A 17,739-nucleotide genomic window follows, 5' to 3' on the forward strand; every position below is an offset into this window, starting at 1 on the left:
TTTGTAATTTACTTACATGTGCTATTTCATATTTAAGCAGCATTATTGCTAACATTCCATGATAATTTTAGAAAATCAAAAATGGTACCATTACTGATAAATGGTGTCTATAACTCCTAACACAAAACTCTTAAAACATCTGATGGTTTATATTGAAATCAAATTTTTAATCAAGCATTTTCATCCTTTGTCAAACTTAAGACTGTTCATTATAACTATATTCTCTAAATGAGACCCTAGTAACCCCATGCCCTCAAATATTCCCATTGTTAACAACTTGCATGACTCCTTTCCCTTCTATTTAGCTGCTGCTTTGCTCAGAGCATAGGAGATACTCAATAATGTCACATAAACTAACCTCAACTTTATAATAAGGAATTTGTTCTTTTAAAGTAGAAGACACAATAACCACAGACATTAAAATGATAATACACTGGTCTATTACATAAAAGTTAGTAATTCTTTTAACACACGTTTTCTGAGCATCTAGCAATAGTCTGAGCACCAAGATGTAGATATCAATGCCTTTGAAGTGACTCCTCCACAGGAAGGGTGGAGAGGCAAAAATCACTACCAAGATCTAAGAGGGGCATGTGATGCAGAGGTATTCCCTCAGAATGCGGCCTCCATGTATTTCACAACTCTCCCTTGGTGAATTTCGTAACACTATGCATTCCTTAAATTTAAAATATCCTTTATTACAAATTCAAGTACATAACAGAATACAGTAGGCAAAAGAAGGACAAACTGGCCTAACTGGATCAGTTCCTTCCAGTGTTTGTTAATACCTATGTATATATGGTTGTAAAATCAGTATTTATGTATAATAATAGTTTTATGTTTTGATTTATCTCAATTAAAATAACATAAGAATGTTCACATGTTGTCCACCTATCTGGCTACTATCACTCACTATCATGCTGAATCATTATAAGCCAGGAACACTTGTATGTATTTTAAAAACTTTACGTCATTTAATCCACCAAACAAACCCTATGAAGCAGTTTTATTAGCTCAATTTTACAGATGAAAAAAAAAGGTCACAAAGAAAAGTAAGTCTACTAAGGTCAGAGAGCTAATAAATTAAGAGCCTCAACTCAGGGACTTCCCTGGTGGTCCAATGGCTAAGACTCTGCCTTCCCAATGCAGGTGGCTGGGGTTCAATCCCTGATCAGGGAACGAGATCTCACATGCCACAGCTAAAAGATAGCACATGCTGAAATGAAGATCAAAGATTCCAAGTGCCGCAACCAAGACCCGATGCAGCCAAATAAATAAATAAATATTTAAAAAAAAAAAAGAGCCTCAACTCAAACTCATCTCTTAACCAATTCACCATGCATAATATACATAAAATAAAATTTTCCTGTTTAACAGTATTATATAAATTGTGAGCATTTAGCTTATAGACTTTTCAATCAATACAATAGTATTATTTTTATACTATTATTATTTAATATATTTAATACTATTATTATTTCATATACTATATATTATTTTTATACAGTTTTATTTCTTCAGTAGAGGGATTCTTTGATCCCGGAGTCTAAACATTTTCATACATACTGAATGTGCATCAGTATGGAATCCATACTTGACAAATGGATTTTTAAAAAAATCTATTAAGTGACAACATGGATGGACCTCAAGGGCATTGTGCTAAGTGAATAAGCCAGAGAAAGACAAATACTGCCTCGTATCACTCAAACACAGCTTTAGAGACAGAGAATGAAACAAAAAGCTCAAAGACCAAGATTTCAGACAGTGTGGATTCTGTGAAGACAGTAAAATATTATGATTGATATGCAAAATGCCTTAGGGGTAAATTTAAATCTGGTGGGTTAACTGTCACTGGACATAAGCATTTGAACTGAGGCCTGAATGAATAGCAACCCACCATTCAAAGGCTCCGGAGACTGACAAGTCTCCACCGAAGTGAGCTAAGTGCAAAAGTCTCAAGGTAAGAATGGACATAGAAAGTTTCAAAAACAGAAAGGTTAGCATAGTTTAAGTGCAATAGACTAGGGGTTAGATAGTACTAAATGCGATCAGAGAGCTGATTAGGACTTAAACAAGACAGCTTCCAAGCCTGAGTGTTAAGGAGTTAGGTTTTATTTAAGGCCAATTAAAAACTACTTGGCTTCCCAAGTGGCTCAGTGGAAAAGAATCCGCCTGCCAAGCGGGAGATGCAAGTTCAATCCCCAGGTCGGGAAGATCCCTGGAGAAGGAAAAACCCATTTCAGTATTTTTCCCTGGAAAATCCCATGGACAGAGGAGCCTGGCAGGCTACAGTCTGTGGGGCTGCAGAAGAGACATAGCTCTCAGACATGGCTTAGTGACTAAAACAAGAAGCTACTGGAGGGTTTACATCAGGTGATGTGACATGATTTAAAAATGAATTCAGCCTAACATGTAGGAAAAGACTATAGAGGGACAAGACAGAAAAAGAGGAGAAAGACTAGGTAAGAAGCAACTATAGCAGCCAAACTACAGACTATGGTACTCTGGACCAGAGTATTAGCAACAGATGGACAAACATGGCAGGTTTTGGACACACCGTAGAGGGAGAGCCACCAGGACATGTCAGGATGAAACGACTCATAACTTCATGGCCTTTGTACATATTCTTGTCATTGACCCTTCTAAATCTATCTCCCTAGAAAACTTCCAAGTATCCTTTAAACCCCAACTGAAATCTCATTTCTGCATAAAATCTCCAATTTGCCCAGCCAATTAGTTGTTAAATCATTTATGTTCCCAGGGCTGCTACTGCTAAGTCGCTTCAGTCGTGTCCGACTCTGTGCGACCCCAGAGACGGCAGCCCACTAGGCTCCCCCGTCCCTGGGATTCTCCAGGCAAGAACGCTGGAGTGGGTTGCCATTTACATGTTTAATCTACCACTTAGCACTCTATATTATTACTCATGTCTTCCTTATTAGCTTGCAAGGATAAAGAGGGCCAATTCTTCCTAATTCTTTGGTTAACTCCTCTAGTGGCAGGCTTACAATGACTCTATCAAAAAGGCCATCATAATGCTCAATAAATGTTAGCTGTACTTAAAATTTTTCTCTAGAGTTGATATTCAGAGAGTTACAAAAACTGTGTTAGGTTTTCTTGATTTTCTAAATTACTTCTCTTAAGTCAGATCATCAGAAGGAAAGATTTAATTCTCCAATCTAATTTTTATTCTTACCATACCTTTTCAATATTAAAACAATGTCACATTCTTCTGGAAAAGGGAGATAGATAAACTACATAATTAGTAAATACAAATAGTATGAATAACTACCTTATTGAAGGCAGCATAGTCTGTTGAAATGTTTGTGCAAATACTGGCAGCAACCTTTTCAAGTATATAGGTGCCATTTCTGGATCTCCTTTCGGCTCATTACATTCTTCTTCATCTTTATTTGTATCTTTCTTTTTCTTATCATCCCCTTTATTAACTGGACACATCCAATCACCTACAGACAAATATTGTTCAATAAAATACACTTTTTGGAAAAATTTTCAGGGAAAAAATATTAAAATGTACTCAATGATAGCTATCTTAATTAACAATAATCAAATTAGAATACTGTATCTATCAAAGATGTTCATAAAAATACTAAAAACATTAGTATCTCCAATGAGTTGAATCATAACTTAAGGAGATAAATTTGGACACTCTCAGTTCAGTTCAGTTGCTCAGTTGTGTCCAACTCTTTGCAACCCCATGAAAAATTTCAAAAATGTTTCAGAGACTCTGCATTCATCTACTTTATGAAACCTTAAAAGTTGGTCAAAGTGTTTTGTCTACACAACAAACAACTATTCTTTATGACATTCCTATACCCTTAAGCTTGTGATTGGGTCTTTTTGGAATCATGCAGCCACAGTCTCAAAGAACACAGGACAGTACACTGTAATAGGTTTATCAAATATAAGAGCATGCGTATAAAATCACGTGACTTTAATTATTTCCTTATATAAGGGAGTTCATTTGTCTACAAAAAGCTACTTTTATGGAAGTGAAGCTGAAAAGTAATAGCAGATGGCATAAAAGAAAAGATACTGCTACTCACCTGGAGACTGAAGAATAGCTACTACTTCACTGTGGCCCCTTTCCCGGGCTTTATCTAATGGAGTTTTCCCATCTTCATCTCTCAGATCTGGATTTGCACCATGCCGTAAGAGAGTCTAGAAAAGAAAAGCATTTAATGTGGATGTTGGTGATCAACACCTTATTTCAATGGACACCTTCAATGTACAGTTCTGCAACCTTCAACTGCATCCACATACTTCATAATGCAGATTTACAGAATTGCTTAATCAAGCAGACTATCAATTCAAATCTCTCCCTTTGCACACAACTCTAAAGTTGTTTATTTACATCTTGAAAAAAGTATAGATTAATTTCACTTAGTTATTTATTAGTATCTCAAATTAAGTATGTTCACATCTGAACCTGTCATCTTCTCCATCTAGCCTCTCCTCTCAATTTCTTTACTTTAACAGAGGTACTAGTATTCAATCTGTACAACAGAGAATGCTGTCATCTGTGCCATAACAAGTTTAGTGACAGAGAGTTTCTGAGAGTGCCCTAGCAGACAGTATTTTTCACCCAAGTTACTAAAATCCATTCCACAATTTTTGTTGCATGGACAGGTAATAATAACTATGCTGTAACTTCTATCTGGCCAACACCAATTCTAAGACTTTCCTATTTAAAAGATGTTGAAATGTGTATGGTGGGAGGTAGTATTTTGGAATCAATTAAAAAACAGAAGAACCTGTGAAGAATGATGTGTGTGTGTTAGTTGCTTAGTCATGTCCAACTCTTTGCAACCCCATAGACTGCAGCCCACCAGGCCCCATGGGATTCTACAGGCAAGAACACTGGAGTGGGTTGACACTTCCTTCTCCACAAGGAACTATAGAAAGAAAGAAAGTGAAGTCGTTCAGTCGTGTCCAACTCTTTATAATCCCATGGACTGTAGCCTACCAGGCTCCCGCATCCATGGAATTTTCCAGGAAAGAGTACTGGAGTGGGTTGCCATTTCCTTCTCCAGAAGAATGATAAAACATGTTAAGTGCTTAAGACCCTGGCTGGCACAGAGTAAGTGCTTGATGAGTACCTATTATATCATTATTAGTAATGGCAGCTATAGTTCATTGTGGGCTAATATATAATCAAAATAGGTTAAGATTAGATACAATTCATTTGGCTTTTTCTCCCTCTCAGATACCAGAAAACCAGCATGGATTAAAAAAAAATGTTCAATAAAATTTTTTACTACCCTTAGAAATATCATTTCCTCTAAAAATTAACCAATTCAAGCTGACAGAAGTTGAGCTTGAAGAGATCACCTAGAAGGCTAAGTTATTAACAAAAAATTTCCTTAACAACATAAACATGACAATAATAGCAGCTACCATTTAAGTGTCTACATACAATGTGCCAACTACTATACTAAGTGCTTTTCATGTATTTTTTTCCTAATCACCATGATAATGCTAGAAGGGACTTCCCTGGTAGTCCAATGGTTAAGATTCTGCACTTCCATTGCAGGGGACACAGGTTTGATATCTGGTTCGGGAACTGAGATCCATGGTATATTTAGGTATAGAATGAAATATTAGTCATAAAAGAGGATGAAATCTTGCCATTTGTGATAACATGCATGGACCTTGAGGGTATCATGCTAAGTGAAATAAGTTGGACAGAGAAAAATAAATACTGTATGATCTCACTTATGTAAAGAATCTAAAAAATAAAGGAACAAATGTAAAAAACAGATTTGAGCAAACTCCGGGAGATGGTGAAGAACAGGGAAGCCTGGTGTGTTGCAGTCCATAGGGTTGCAGAGTCAAACACGACTGAGAAACTAAACAACAACAAAAGTCCTTTGCTAAAGTAAGAATCAAAGATATTATGATTCTTCTGCAAACAGAATATCTGCTATATTGATAAACAGAAATAACAGAAACATGTATAAAGCTATTCATTACCAGGAGAAAGAAATCTGGGGAAAAAACAAGTTTTCAGCAATAGCTGACTGGTTGAATACATTTGCACAGGTTAAGTATATAGATGTAATAGAAGATCTCCATATACTAATAGGGAGAGATCTCAATGTGTATTGCATATGCACTTAGTCACTCAGTTGTGTCCAACTCTTTGCAACACCATGTACAGTAGCCCACCAGACTCCTTGTCCGTAGGATTCTCCAGGCAAAAATACTGGAGTGGGAAGCCATTCCCTTCTCCAGGGATCTTCCCACCCCAGGGATAGAACCTGGGTCTCCTGCCCTGCAGGAGGATTCTTTACCATCTGAGTCACCAGGGAAGCTGGTGTATCATTAAACAATAATTAAATAATAACAATGTGTATTTTTAAATGAAAAAAGCAAAGTATAGATCAGTATATATGTTACATTTTGTATTAAAAAAAAGCATATATATTCTTGCTTGTACCTGTATTAAAAAAACAATGAAAAGATTTAAACGGAAGGAATGAAGACAGTATATAAGTATGGCTTCTCCAAATAAAAGTTTTGATATTATTCTAATTTTAGAGCAATGTAAATATTAAATATTAAATTAATAATTTAAAAACCTGGATTTTACCTTTGCTACTTGAGGTCTTCCAAAACATGCAGCATAATGTAATGATGATGACCTTTGACCTCTGTTAACATCAGCACCTCTTTCACAAAGAAATTCTACCTGTAAAATAATGGAGAATCATAAAGTTGCCTTATTAACATGTCTGTCTTTGATTTAAAACATTAACTTTTATTTATTAGCTTACCATTTCCTGAGTTCCAAATGCAGAAGCCCAGTTTAATAAAGTTTGACCTACATCATCCATAAAATTTACTTCAAAGGCTGAAAGTTTAAAGGAAAAAAATAAATATTTTTTAAAGGCAACAAAATAATAATGAACTTTTCTAAAGTAGGAACCATTTAGACTATTATTAACTGTTATTAACAATCACTAAATAGACAATTTTAAACATTTAGGTCAACTACACAGTAGTAAATAATCAGCAAACATAAATTCTGCTAAGAAAAAGTATTCCAAGATTTTTAAATCACTGGGGATTCACAAGGCTATAAGCCTTAGAAATAAACATAAGAAATAAAATAACTAAATATACAATAAAACTAGACAGTATTAGTTGCCTCATGCTGTAACTGAGGAAAAGAAGCTAAACCACATCTATCCTCAAAACAAAAGTCTGATGACCCAGAAGATCTTTTCTTTTTATTATAACATCTCTCTATTTATTTATTTTCCCCGTGCTGATGGCTCAGATGGTAAAGAATCTGCCTGCAACGTGGGAGACCCAGGTTCGATCCCTGGGTCAGGAAGATCCCCTGGAGAAGGGAATGGCAATCCACTCCAGGATTCTTGCCTGGAGAATTCCATGGACAGATGCTACAGTCCATGGGGTCACAAAGAGTCAGACACGATTGAGCAATTAATACTTTCATATTTCACTTTCATGCTGTGCGGCACTCAGGATCTTAGTTCCCTACCCCAGGGATCGAATCAGTGCCCCCTGCAATGTGAGTACAGAGTCTTAGCCACTAGTCCGTCAAGGATGTCCCCCAGAAGTATCCTTCACCAGCTTATATTTGCTGATCAGCTCATGAAGCAGTCTAAAAAAATGTACTATATATTATGAAAATTCACTTGTGTCAGTTTCCATTAATCCTAAGAAAACAACAGCCCTCAATTCAATCTGCGTTTAACCTTAGAATTGGTATGACTTCCTTCTGGCAATAAAACAGGTTAATTTCATTACTCATTCAAAAAGCATTTATTCAGATCTTACCATGCACCAGACTGATAATTTATATATATAGGGAGAGGAGATACGGAAGACTGGCCATTCTGTTTTCTGACACAACTGCTACAAATTTTTAAAATTAAAAAAAAAAAAAAGCCTAGAAATTAAACATAATTCCTTATCTGTTTTCTTTTTATATTTAAAAAAATATTTTCCAACCTCCTGTGTCGATTGCATCTATAAGTGCATCAGTATCTTTACTTCGAATACAGTCTATAAGCTGCCGATGTGAGCGCTCCCCAGAACTATCCAATCTCCGAAGTCCTGGGATTCTGCCTGTGGATCCAGCACTAGATTTTGGCAAAGCCTTTCGTCCTTCAAATAACAGCACCAAGAGAAGGTCAACCAAACGCATGGTATCAAGCACACATCTTTCATCACCCTGCAATGCACTTTCAATTGAATCTGGAAGCTCTGACCTCAGGAGATCCTAAAAAGAGAATGGGAGAGAAGAAAGTTTTAATCTATTCTCATTATACAAAGACACTTCTTTGAAAAGACTAATAAGGAAAAAAACCACTCTTACGTGCGTTACTACTGGAGAGCCTCTGCACAGTGTTGAGAGCAGACTTACAATTGTTGAGACCTGGTTACTCAATTTGGAATCTGCAGCTGTGGAAGGTGCTCCTGTGGTGCTGCGACTGGGTTTGCAAGCTGATGATGGCCCTGATATAGTACCACCAGCAGCAGCCATTCTAGATAATAGCTCCTCAGTTAATCCATGCTTGGCTAATGGAGCTGGGTCAACACCACGACGGGTAAATCGGTCAGCTAGTGACGCAAAACATCGCAGAGCTCCATCTGAAACCTAATGATGTAAAGAATATACATGTGAATAAAATTCACTTAAAAAGGACTAGTACTATTTATTTCAACAGTGAACTATTAAGAAAGGCAATTGCAGCAAAGGATACCACCAGTCTAGATTTGAATCCTGGCTCCTCATTCTGGTAACTGTATAACCTGAGGATATTACTTAACTGTTCCTCAATTCTCTTATCTGCAAAATGGGAATAGTAACAGTACCTATAATTCATTGTCTGAGCTCAAAAGATGATATATGTAAAGAAACTAGAGGAACAGTAAAAAGCTCAATAAATCTTTATTATTATTATGCATAACTAGGCCAAGATAATTGATGAATAGCTAAAAATAACATCGAAATGGTAAAAAGGCACTAGAAGTCAAGTTTTATTTTCGAAAGACGATAATTTAACAAAAATTTACACATTTAAAATTTTTAAAACTATTATTTTACTTGAATGAAAACTACCATTTAGCAAAATTGTGCTGAGCCAACAAATTTCACTGGGTATTAAGTGCATCTTTAGAAATCATATATTTCTATAATGTTTAAATCTTAAGAATAAACACATGCCAATTTTATATTCTAAAATGTCTCATTGCCAAAGAAACAAACAAAAAGATTACCATATAGAAATATTAAATGAGAGAAAGAGAAATTATTTCTACCTCATCAAACAAAAAGTTCCAATTACACTAAGATTGACCCTTAAACAACATGAGTTTGAACTGCATGGGCCCACTTATATGTGGATACATTTTCCCCCTAAATTCATACTACAGAACTATACAATCAAGAGTTGGCTGAATCCATAGCTTTGGAACCCCAGATAGGGATGGCAGACTATAAAGTTACATGCACATTTCCAATTGTACAGAGGGTCAGCACCTCTATCCCCCAGGTTGTTCAAGAGTCAACTTTGTATCATAGTTATAACCAGAGGACACTATAAAATCACTTTTTGAAAATAAAGTATACAGAAGCTATTTAATTACCTGATGATCTTCATGTTTTAATAAACTAGACAGAGATTCTACACAAATTTCTAAAGAAGAATCTTGAGGTTCCATTTTGCCGCAGAGTCTGGACACCACAGCCATGGCAGAGTGCAAGGTGTCTTTATGAACCAGGTGTCCACTATCACGAATGAAGGTAAGCACACAATTCAAACCACCAGCCTCGAAGACTGCTCCTGATTCACGAGTGCATATTAGTTCTAAAACCTACAGTAAAATAAAATTAACAGATGAATACAGTAAGCCCAGTTTTCATTTTCAAGAATGACAGAACATGATACACCCTCCAAATATATTGGAAGTCACATTTTAAAAAGTAAGGGCAGGGTCTGAGAAAGGGTGGGTGTGAGAGGCAGGAGCCATATCTGGCTGTGAAGATGGCAAGAAGTAGTCCCTGAAATAGCCCAAGAAGGTGACCAACAAGATGGACAGGGAAGATAAGGCATTCAAGTTGAAACAGAAATTAGAAAAGAAGAAACTCAAGGAGCAGGCCGTGAAAAGGGCCCCCTGGCCACAAGTGGAATTAAGAAATCGGGCAAAAAGCTGTCCCTTGTGCCTGAGGCAATGATCTTTAATTCCATTCTTATTTAAACATCCAGATTTCCTACCATACAATGCTGCTACCAATAGCTAGAATGAAGTCTTGGAGCCTGTTATACACACTTAACCTTTCATTAAAAAAAAAAAAAGTGAAGCAAAACAGAATAAATTAATTTTAATATATTTTATTTAACACAATATGTCCAAAGTGTCATTATTTCAACATGTAATCAATATAAAAATTATTGGTATCTTTTGTACATTTAGTCTTCAAAAACCCATGTATAGCTTATACTTAAAACACACTTTAATTTGGGGTAGCCACATCTGAAGTGTTCAACAGTCACATATAGCTACCATATTAGACAGCATTGGTTTAGGTGGTGAAACCTGTACGGCAAACTAAGAACTACAAGTAATTTAGCAAAAGTCTATAAAAGTCCTAGACATTAAAAAAACAAATCAATAAATGCCAACTATTACACTATTCATTATCTTCACACTACTCTACAAATATTAAGACATTAAAAATCACTTTGGGGGCAAGTTTCTCTGAGCCCACCCATGTGTCTATCCACAAGTACTGTACACTTCTTCCTCCTAATAAGCACCTTACTTGCTTCACTATAAAAAAGTTTAAAAAAATTACTTTTTGGAACTTCTCTGTGACCCAGTGGCTAAAACTTCACACTCCCATGCAGGGGGCACCAGGTTCCCTTGTCAGAAAACTAGATACCACATGCTGCAACCACAGTGCTCTGCAGGCTGCAAGTAAGGATCCCACAGCTAAAAGACCCAGAGCAGCCAAATAAATATTTAAACACAAATAAATAAAAATCACTTTTATTTTCTAAATTATATGATGTTTAATACGTTCAGGTAGAACTAGAACTAGGGTCCATAATTCTTACAGGCATACCAGAAATTTAGACTTTATTCTATTAGCAAGAAACATGTTTTCAGCAGGGAAAATAATATGATTGGATTTCCAGTCAATAACTGGGGAAAACAGGGTATAGGAAGAGTGTAGAGGCAAACGCAAAAACTCAAGCATTAATATTCCCGAAAGGATGAGGGCTTACCCAAGGCAATAACGGCAGGAACAAATAGAAGACAATAAACTAGAAAAGCACTTGATCATTAATTACATGTGTGGAGTGGAGAAAAGGAAATAAAAGATAAAGTACAGGTTTCTGTCTAAAGTGACTGAGTACAAGTTGATGCCACTTATCAAGAGAGGAGTTTATCTGTAATGAAAGACAATGAATTCAGGCAACCAGGTGAATATGTCCAACAGGCCTTTGAATATGGGGTCTAGAACTTGAGAGAAAAGTCATTTCTAGAGATAAAGATGTAAAGGGCATATATTTATATATGAATGGTACTGATGCTCATAGATGAGATTGTCTAGGCAAATAGACAAATCTCATCTTAAAGCTTAAATATATAGCTTTAAGAAGGTAAAAACAGAACCTTAGGAAATACTACCACTGAAGAAGTGATGAATGAATTAATAATCTGCGAAGGAAAGAGAGAAAGGGAGAGCAGGGTATGGATAAGAAAAAGTTTGAAAATATAGCTCAGTGAATGTATGCAATGGAGTAAAGTCCTAGTTCTGGAAGAAAACTGAAGTGACGTGAGCAAGAGGGGGAAAATCTCTGAACAGAAAAACGGATACCTCTTTCTCTGAGGCCAGACACGACAGAAATACAACTATAAACACAGAGAAAAAAGTCAAGATATTAATACCTATAAAAACAACTCTCAAAACATGGGGAAGACATTTTCAGTGGTCCCTGATTTTTTTTTTCATAATAATACTATAACAGTAATTGTTTTTTTCTTTCTTATTCCTTTAGGAGTGTTAGGTAGAGTTTTCTAAAAGTTATGTGAATTGTGATATAGCAAAAGGCTGAATGCAGAAGCAGATATTAGGATCTGGCTGTCTTCTATTAAGTCACACATTTCAAACGACACTCACAAAAATGCTTAACAATGCTACTTTCTCACTAAATTTCTCTTTCTTCGGGGTATATTTTCATTAAAAATGTAATGTATGTTAACACATATTGAGCCTGTCATTTTATGATAAATGAATAAATATTTCTAAAGTCTGTTTTAATGTCTAAGATGGTAAATAGAAACAAGCAGAACCTACATAAACAGAAGCTCTTTGCGGGTTCTTAATAATTTAAGACTTCTAAAGGGATCCTGAGGCAAAAAGTTTGAAAATTGCTAAACTAGTGATAGCATATTAAAAAGCAGAGACATTACTTTGCCAACAAAGGTCTGTCTAGTCCAAGCTGTGGTTTTTCCAATAGTCATGTATGGATGTGAAAGTTAGACTGTAAAGAAAGCTGAGTGCCGAAGAATTGATGTTTTTGAACTGTGGTGCTGGAGAAGACTCTTGAGAGTCCCTTGGACTGCAAGGAGATCCAACCAGTCCATTCTAAAGGAGATCAGCCCTGGGTGTTCATTGGAAGGAATGATGCTAAAGCTGAAACTCCAGTACTTTGGCCACCTCATGCAAAGAGTTGACTCATTGGAAAAGACTCTGATGCTGGGAGGGATTGGGGGCAGGAGGAGAAGGGGACGACAGAGGATGAGATGGCTGGATGGCATCACCGACTCAATGGACATGAGTTTGGGTAAACTCCGGGAGTTGGTGAGGGACAGGAAGGCCTGGCATGCTGTGATTCATGGGGGTTGCAGAGTCGGGCACGACTGAGCGACTGAACTGAACTGAGAGCAGCAAGAATCATAAAAAGAATGAAAATATTTAGGAATTTTTTTAAAAAGTGAATCACATAAAGTCTAAATATGTTCACCAAGCAGCTCCAATAAACTACTTACCAGTACTGGTGCTTTTAGAGTCACATAAAGTTAATAATTGGTCCCACCAAGAATAAAATGAAACAGCTAACTCTAACAGAAGTAGAGCAAAATAATTAAATGCACAGGCCCTAGAATCAGACTTCCTAATCTTCAAATTACTCATCATTGAATCTTGGCTCTCTGCCACTAACTACCTGTATCACCCCAAGCAAGTTACTTAATCTCACTATGCTTGTATTTTTTTCACCTACAAAATATGTACTGTTTACTCTCTGAGAGATCTTCACATGTATCAATAAATAATGAAGACTTACCTTTACACACTGTTCAGCTAAGTCTCTGCTTGTTCTGTTGTTAAGTTCAACCACAACCAAACGATTGCAAAGTGCTTTTATAGCTCCATCTACCCCAACAATCCTTCGGGTGCACTCTGCAGATACGTCCAGGTAGTATGTTATGGCACGGGCTGTTACCTCTAACACATTGTCTGGAGCACTTTCATCAAGAAAAATTTTGCAGAGGGCTGGTAAGAAAGTGCGAGGAGGACATCTGTAGTGAAAGAAATCATATTACACCCAGGATTACTAAATTCTTAACATCCAAAAGTCACCAATGTAACAGATAGGAAAAACTATCACATAATACATTATGTTAAATACTCCGTTCCACATGTATATTAGGTAATATTTCTCATATTGCTTTTGTTGCGATAACAACAGTCACATGCTAATTTTATCACTGCTGAAAATATCAGGTTGTAAACAGTTTAAAGTAGCAGCATTAACTTGAAACCATGTTTAGAAAACACTCCTATTCAATACTCAGCTCCAACATCAACTCTGTAAAACCTTCCCTAACCTCTCCAAATAGTTAAGTGGTACTTTCATGTTCCTAAAGCCTCATAAAAACAGTACCCACACTGTTTAATGTATCATTTTATTTCCTTATTTACATTAAGAGTTCCTGAATGCCAGGAATGTTGTTCAATTCATGTTTTATGGGAATTGTTCAATTCATGTTTCATGGAAACAAATGCTGATTTAGGGTTTAACAGACCAGGGTAAAACACAGGACAACAGCTGTGTAACCTTCCTGGTCCTGTTTCCTCATTTGTAAACCAAAGATAATATCTAATCAATATCTATTTTATATGGATGTTATGAAGATTTGATGAAATTATACACATTCAACACTTAGCTCAGTACCTTGGCACCATATTAAACTAATTTATTAGCTCCCCTTCCCTCCTATGAATAGCTAATGTATGCTATATAAACCTGTATAAGACAGCTTTATCAAAAGCACATTTTACATTTTTAAATCAACATTTTATCAACACCTAAGTAATAAAAAAACATAAATTACATTTAGTAGAGATCGCAGTTATATGCCATCAAACACTTTAACCTAGCTGCATAAACTGAACTTTAAATGATCTACAGATATCACAAAAGGCACTATAGTCATTCTTCCATATTCAAAGAGGAAAGATTTCAGGGCCCCCTGTAGATACCAAAATCTCAGGATATTCAAGTTCATAAATTAAATGGTGTGGATACAGAGAGCTTACTGTATTCTCAACATTTCAGCTGAACTGTTTTCCGTCCAAATTTTAGTCTGCACATATCTTTAACAGTTTTTAAAAAATATCTGTATGAAAGCCAAAGTAACTTTGCCCTTTCTAATCTGCTTGGATGATGTTCACTTTAGGGGTCCAGCAGCAGAAATATTATCAAAGACAAAGGCCTCTTGCATTCAGTGATTAAACACAAGTGGGTTTTACTAGCCAGCATCAGTGGCAACCTAGGTCACATTGTTTTGTTGCTATTGTTCAGTCGCCAAGTCATATCCAACTCTTTGTGACGCCATGAACTGCAGCATGCCAGGCTTCCTGCCCTTCATTTTCTCACTGAGCTTACTCAAACTCATGCCCACTGAGTCGCTGATGCCATCCAACCATCTCATCCTCTGTCTCACCCTTCTCTTGCCCTCAATCTTTCCCAGCATCAGGATCTTTTCCAATGAGTCAGCTCTTTGCATCAGGTGGCCAAAGTACTGGAGCTTTGGTGTCAGTCTTTCCAATGAATATTCAGGGTTGATTTCCTTCAGGATTGACTGGTTTGATCTTGCTGTCCAAGGGACTCTCAAGAGTCTTCTCCAGCACCACAGTTCGAAAGCATCATTTCTTTAGCGCTCAGCCATCTTTGTTTTTTAATTAATTATTTTAATTGGAGGCAAATTACTTTACAATACTGTGGTGGTTTTTGCCATACATCAACATGAATCAGCCACGAGTGTACATGTGTCCCCCTATCCTGAACCCCCTCCCAACCCCCCCATCCCATCCCTCTGGTTTGTCCCAGTGCATGAGTGCCCTATTTCATGCATGGAATTTGGACTGGTCATCTATTTCACATATGGTAATATACATGTTTCAGTGCTATTCTCTCAAATCATCCCATCCTCGCCTTCTCCTGTAGAGTCCAAAAGTCTGTTCTTTACACCTGTGTCTCTTTTGCTGTCCTCCATATAGGACTGTTGTTACCATCTTTATAGTCCAACTCTCACCTCCGTACATGACTACCTGAAAAACCATAGCTTTGACTATATGGACTTTTGTTGACAAAGTGATGCCTCTGCTTTTTAATACACTGTCTAGGTCTGTCATAGCTTTTCTTCCAAAGAGCAAGCGTCTTTTCATTTCATAACTACAGTCACCATCCACACTGATTTTGGAGCCCAAGAAAATGAAATCTGACTGTATCTGCATTTTCCCCATCTATTTGCCATGAAGTGATGGAACTGGATGCCATGGATCTTAGTTTTTTGAATGTTTACTTTTAAGCCAGTTTTTTCACTCTCCTCTTTCAGCTTCATCAAGAGGCTCTTTAGTTTCTTTCCACTTTCTGTCACTAAAGTGGTATCATCTGCCTGTCTGAGGTTGCTGATATTCCTCCCAGCCATCTTGATTCCAGCCTGTGATTCATATCCAGCCCTGCATTTCACATGATGTACTCTGAATATAAGTTAAATAAGCAGGGTGACAATATACAGCCTTGACATATTCCTTTCCCAATTTAGTTACTTGTAATTTTTCTGAGGAGGAGGATAAGATTAGATTATGGAAGATAGTCCAGTAGTTCTCAGGGAAGATTAGAATGACTAGCATATTGAAATCTTGAAGCATTTTTACTGCTCTCTGCATTGGCATATGTAATATTAATATACTGAAGAGATAAGATTATAAAAGCGTTAATACTACTGAGAAACAACACAATCTTATTAAAAAGTAGTGCCCCCCCACCCCCCGCCGAGAAAACAGTAGCTTTTGAAAAAAGAATAAAATTTTGAAGTTGACAGTCGTCACATTAAATGGCAAGAATGGATCTACCATATGCTTTATATTAAGAATAAGAAAATTATTCATCTTACACAGTACAAAAAACTAGTCATCAAAACACAAAATTTAAAGAGAAATTTTCAGTATAACTATCTATATTTCATAGGGAAATGGGTATCTTATTGGGGGAATAAGCTATGTTCCCTGCTCGTGTTCTCGAACAATTTAAAAGGACAATTAAAAAACAAAAACCAGAAAGTTCTAAACAGATCCTCAGCTTTTAACTATGATTAATTTTATTTCTAAGAGAAAAATTAAAGTATTCTGCATAAGTAAAATCTTATTTTATGTCAGGTATAATGAAAACCTGCTTTGGGAACTTTTTAAAGGTGTGGTATAAAATATCTGTTGTAAACTTTTGGCTGTTGGACAAGAAAAAAAAAATTTGTTTTCCTAGCTCCTGAGTTACTTTTTCAAGCATGAGAAAGTATTTTAGGCATATTCACTAGTTTTTCAATTCAGAAACCAAAGCAATTTACAAAAACCTCAACAATACAAATTAACTATAAATTGAGCAAAAGAAGTAAAGAAAACATGTAAAGAGTAATTAATGGGTTCTGAAAAGCACAGAATAGTTGAAAGAACTATAGTTATATTACTTGAAAGTTCATACTGCAACTAAAACAAATTATAACAAGTGGTTTTTTTTTTAACATTCTGCTTGATAGCCTGCTTTAAGACAGTCATCATGATATAAACATTTATAAGGCCTTAAAACCATCTTTTTACTTGTTGGTTAGTATCAATTTCTTTCTATCATTTCCAAAGTAACCCTGTGTTGACAGGTATTTCATCTAGGTCTTTAAATTCAACCTGAGCTTCATAATTCAATAAGCACTTGACTATGTTCTTATGAACAAGACCTTCACATTTCTTTCCTTTTTCCTAGGCTACAACTACAAACACAACTTTTCCTTGGTGTGAATCCATGTTAACAGATATGAAGAAAAAAATTTACATAATCAAGAAAATTCAATGAGTTATTTCACATCTTGTCTTCAATTTTCTCTTGGCTTAGTGACTCCATTGGTTTTCCATTCTAGCCTCAGTTCTAAACTCCCTTCTCTTCTCTAGTTGATCTCATCTATTCCCTTTGTTCATACACCATAGCTGTAAATCTCATCTACATACTGTGAAAACTCCCAAAATATTATCTCTACTCCAGACCAACTAAATCACTATCTCCATTTAGAATTATCACAGGCATATTAAAATAAACATATTCAAAACAAATATGCCTCCATCCCAAATCACTGCTTTGCAAAGGTCACAGCCAAACAGAAATCCAGAAACCGGACAATCAT

At 36.2% G+C, this 17,739-nt stretch overlaps 1 protein-coding gene across 6 annotated transcripts in view; it reads right to left on the reverse strand.

Moving 5' to 3' along the window:
* The window catches only part of HECTD1 (HECT domain E3 ubiquitin protein ligase 1), a 73,385-nt gene that overhangs the window by 44,867 nt on the left and 10,779 nt on the right, over nucleotides 1–17,739 (reverse strand). For all 6 annotated transcript variants that reach the window (XM_018065889.1, XM_018065888.1, XM_018065894.1 and 3 more), the window contains exons 3-10: nucleotides 13,350–13,584; nucleotides 9,640–9,867; nucleotides 8,366–8,647; nucleotides 7,999–8,269; nucleotides 6,795–6,871; nucleotides 6,611–6,709; nucleotides 4,065–4,179; nucleotides 3,290–3,464 (exon numbers count right to left, since the gene is read on the reverse strand). In XM_018065889.1, the coding sequence (XP_017921378.1) occupies nucleotides 3,290–3,464; nucleotides 4,065–4,179; nucleotides 6,611–6,709; nucleotides 6,795–6,871; nucleotides 7,999–8,269; nucleotides 8,366–8,647; nucleotides 9,640–9,867; nucleotides 13,350–13,584 (1,482 nt within the window). The remainder of the gene's footprint in view (nucleotides 1–3,289; nucleotides 3,465–4,064; nucleotides 4,180–6,610; nucleotides 6,710–6,794; nucleotides 6,872–7,998; nucleotides 8,270–8,365; nucleotides 8,648–9,639; nucleotides 9,868–13,349; nucleotides 13,585–17,739) is intronic.

Source organism: Capra hircus, chromosome 21, assembly GCF_001704415.2.
Source record: "Capra hircus breed San Clemente chromosome 21, ASM170441v1, whole genome shotgun sequence".
NCBI lineage: Eukaryota > Metazoa > Chordata > Mammalia > Artiodactyla > Bovidae > Capra > Capra hircus.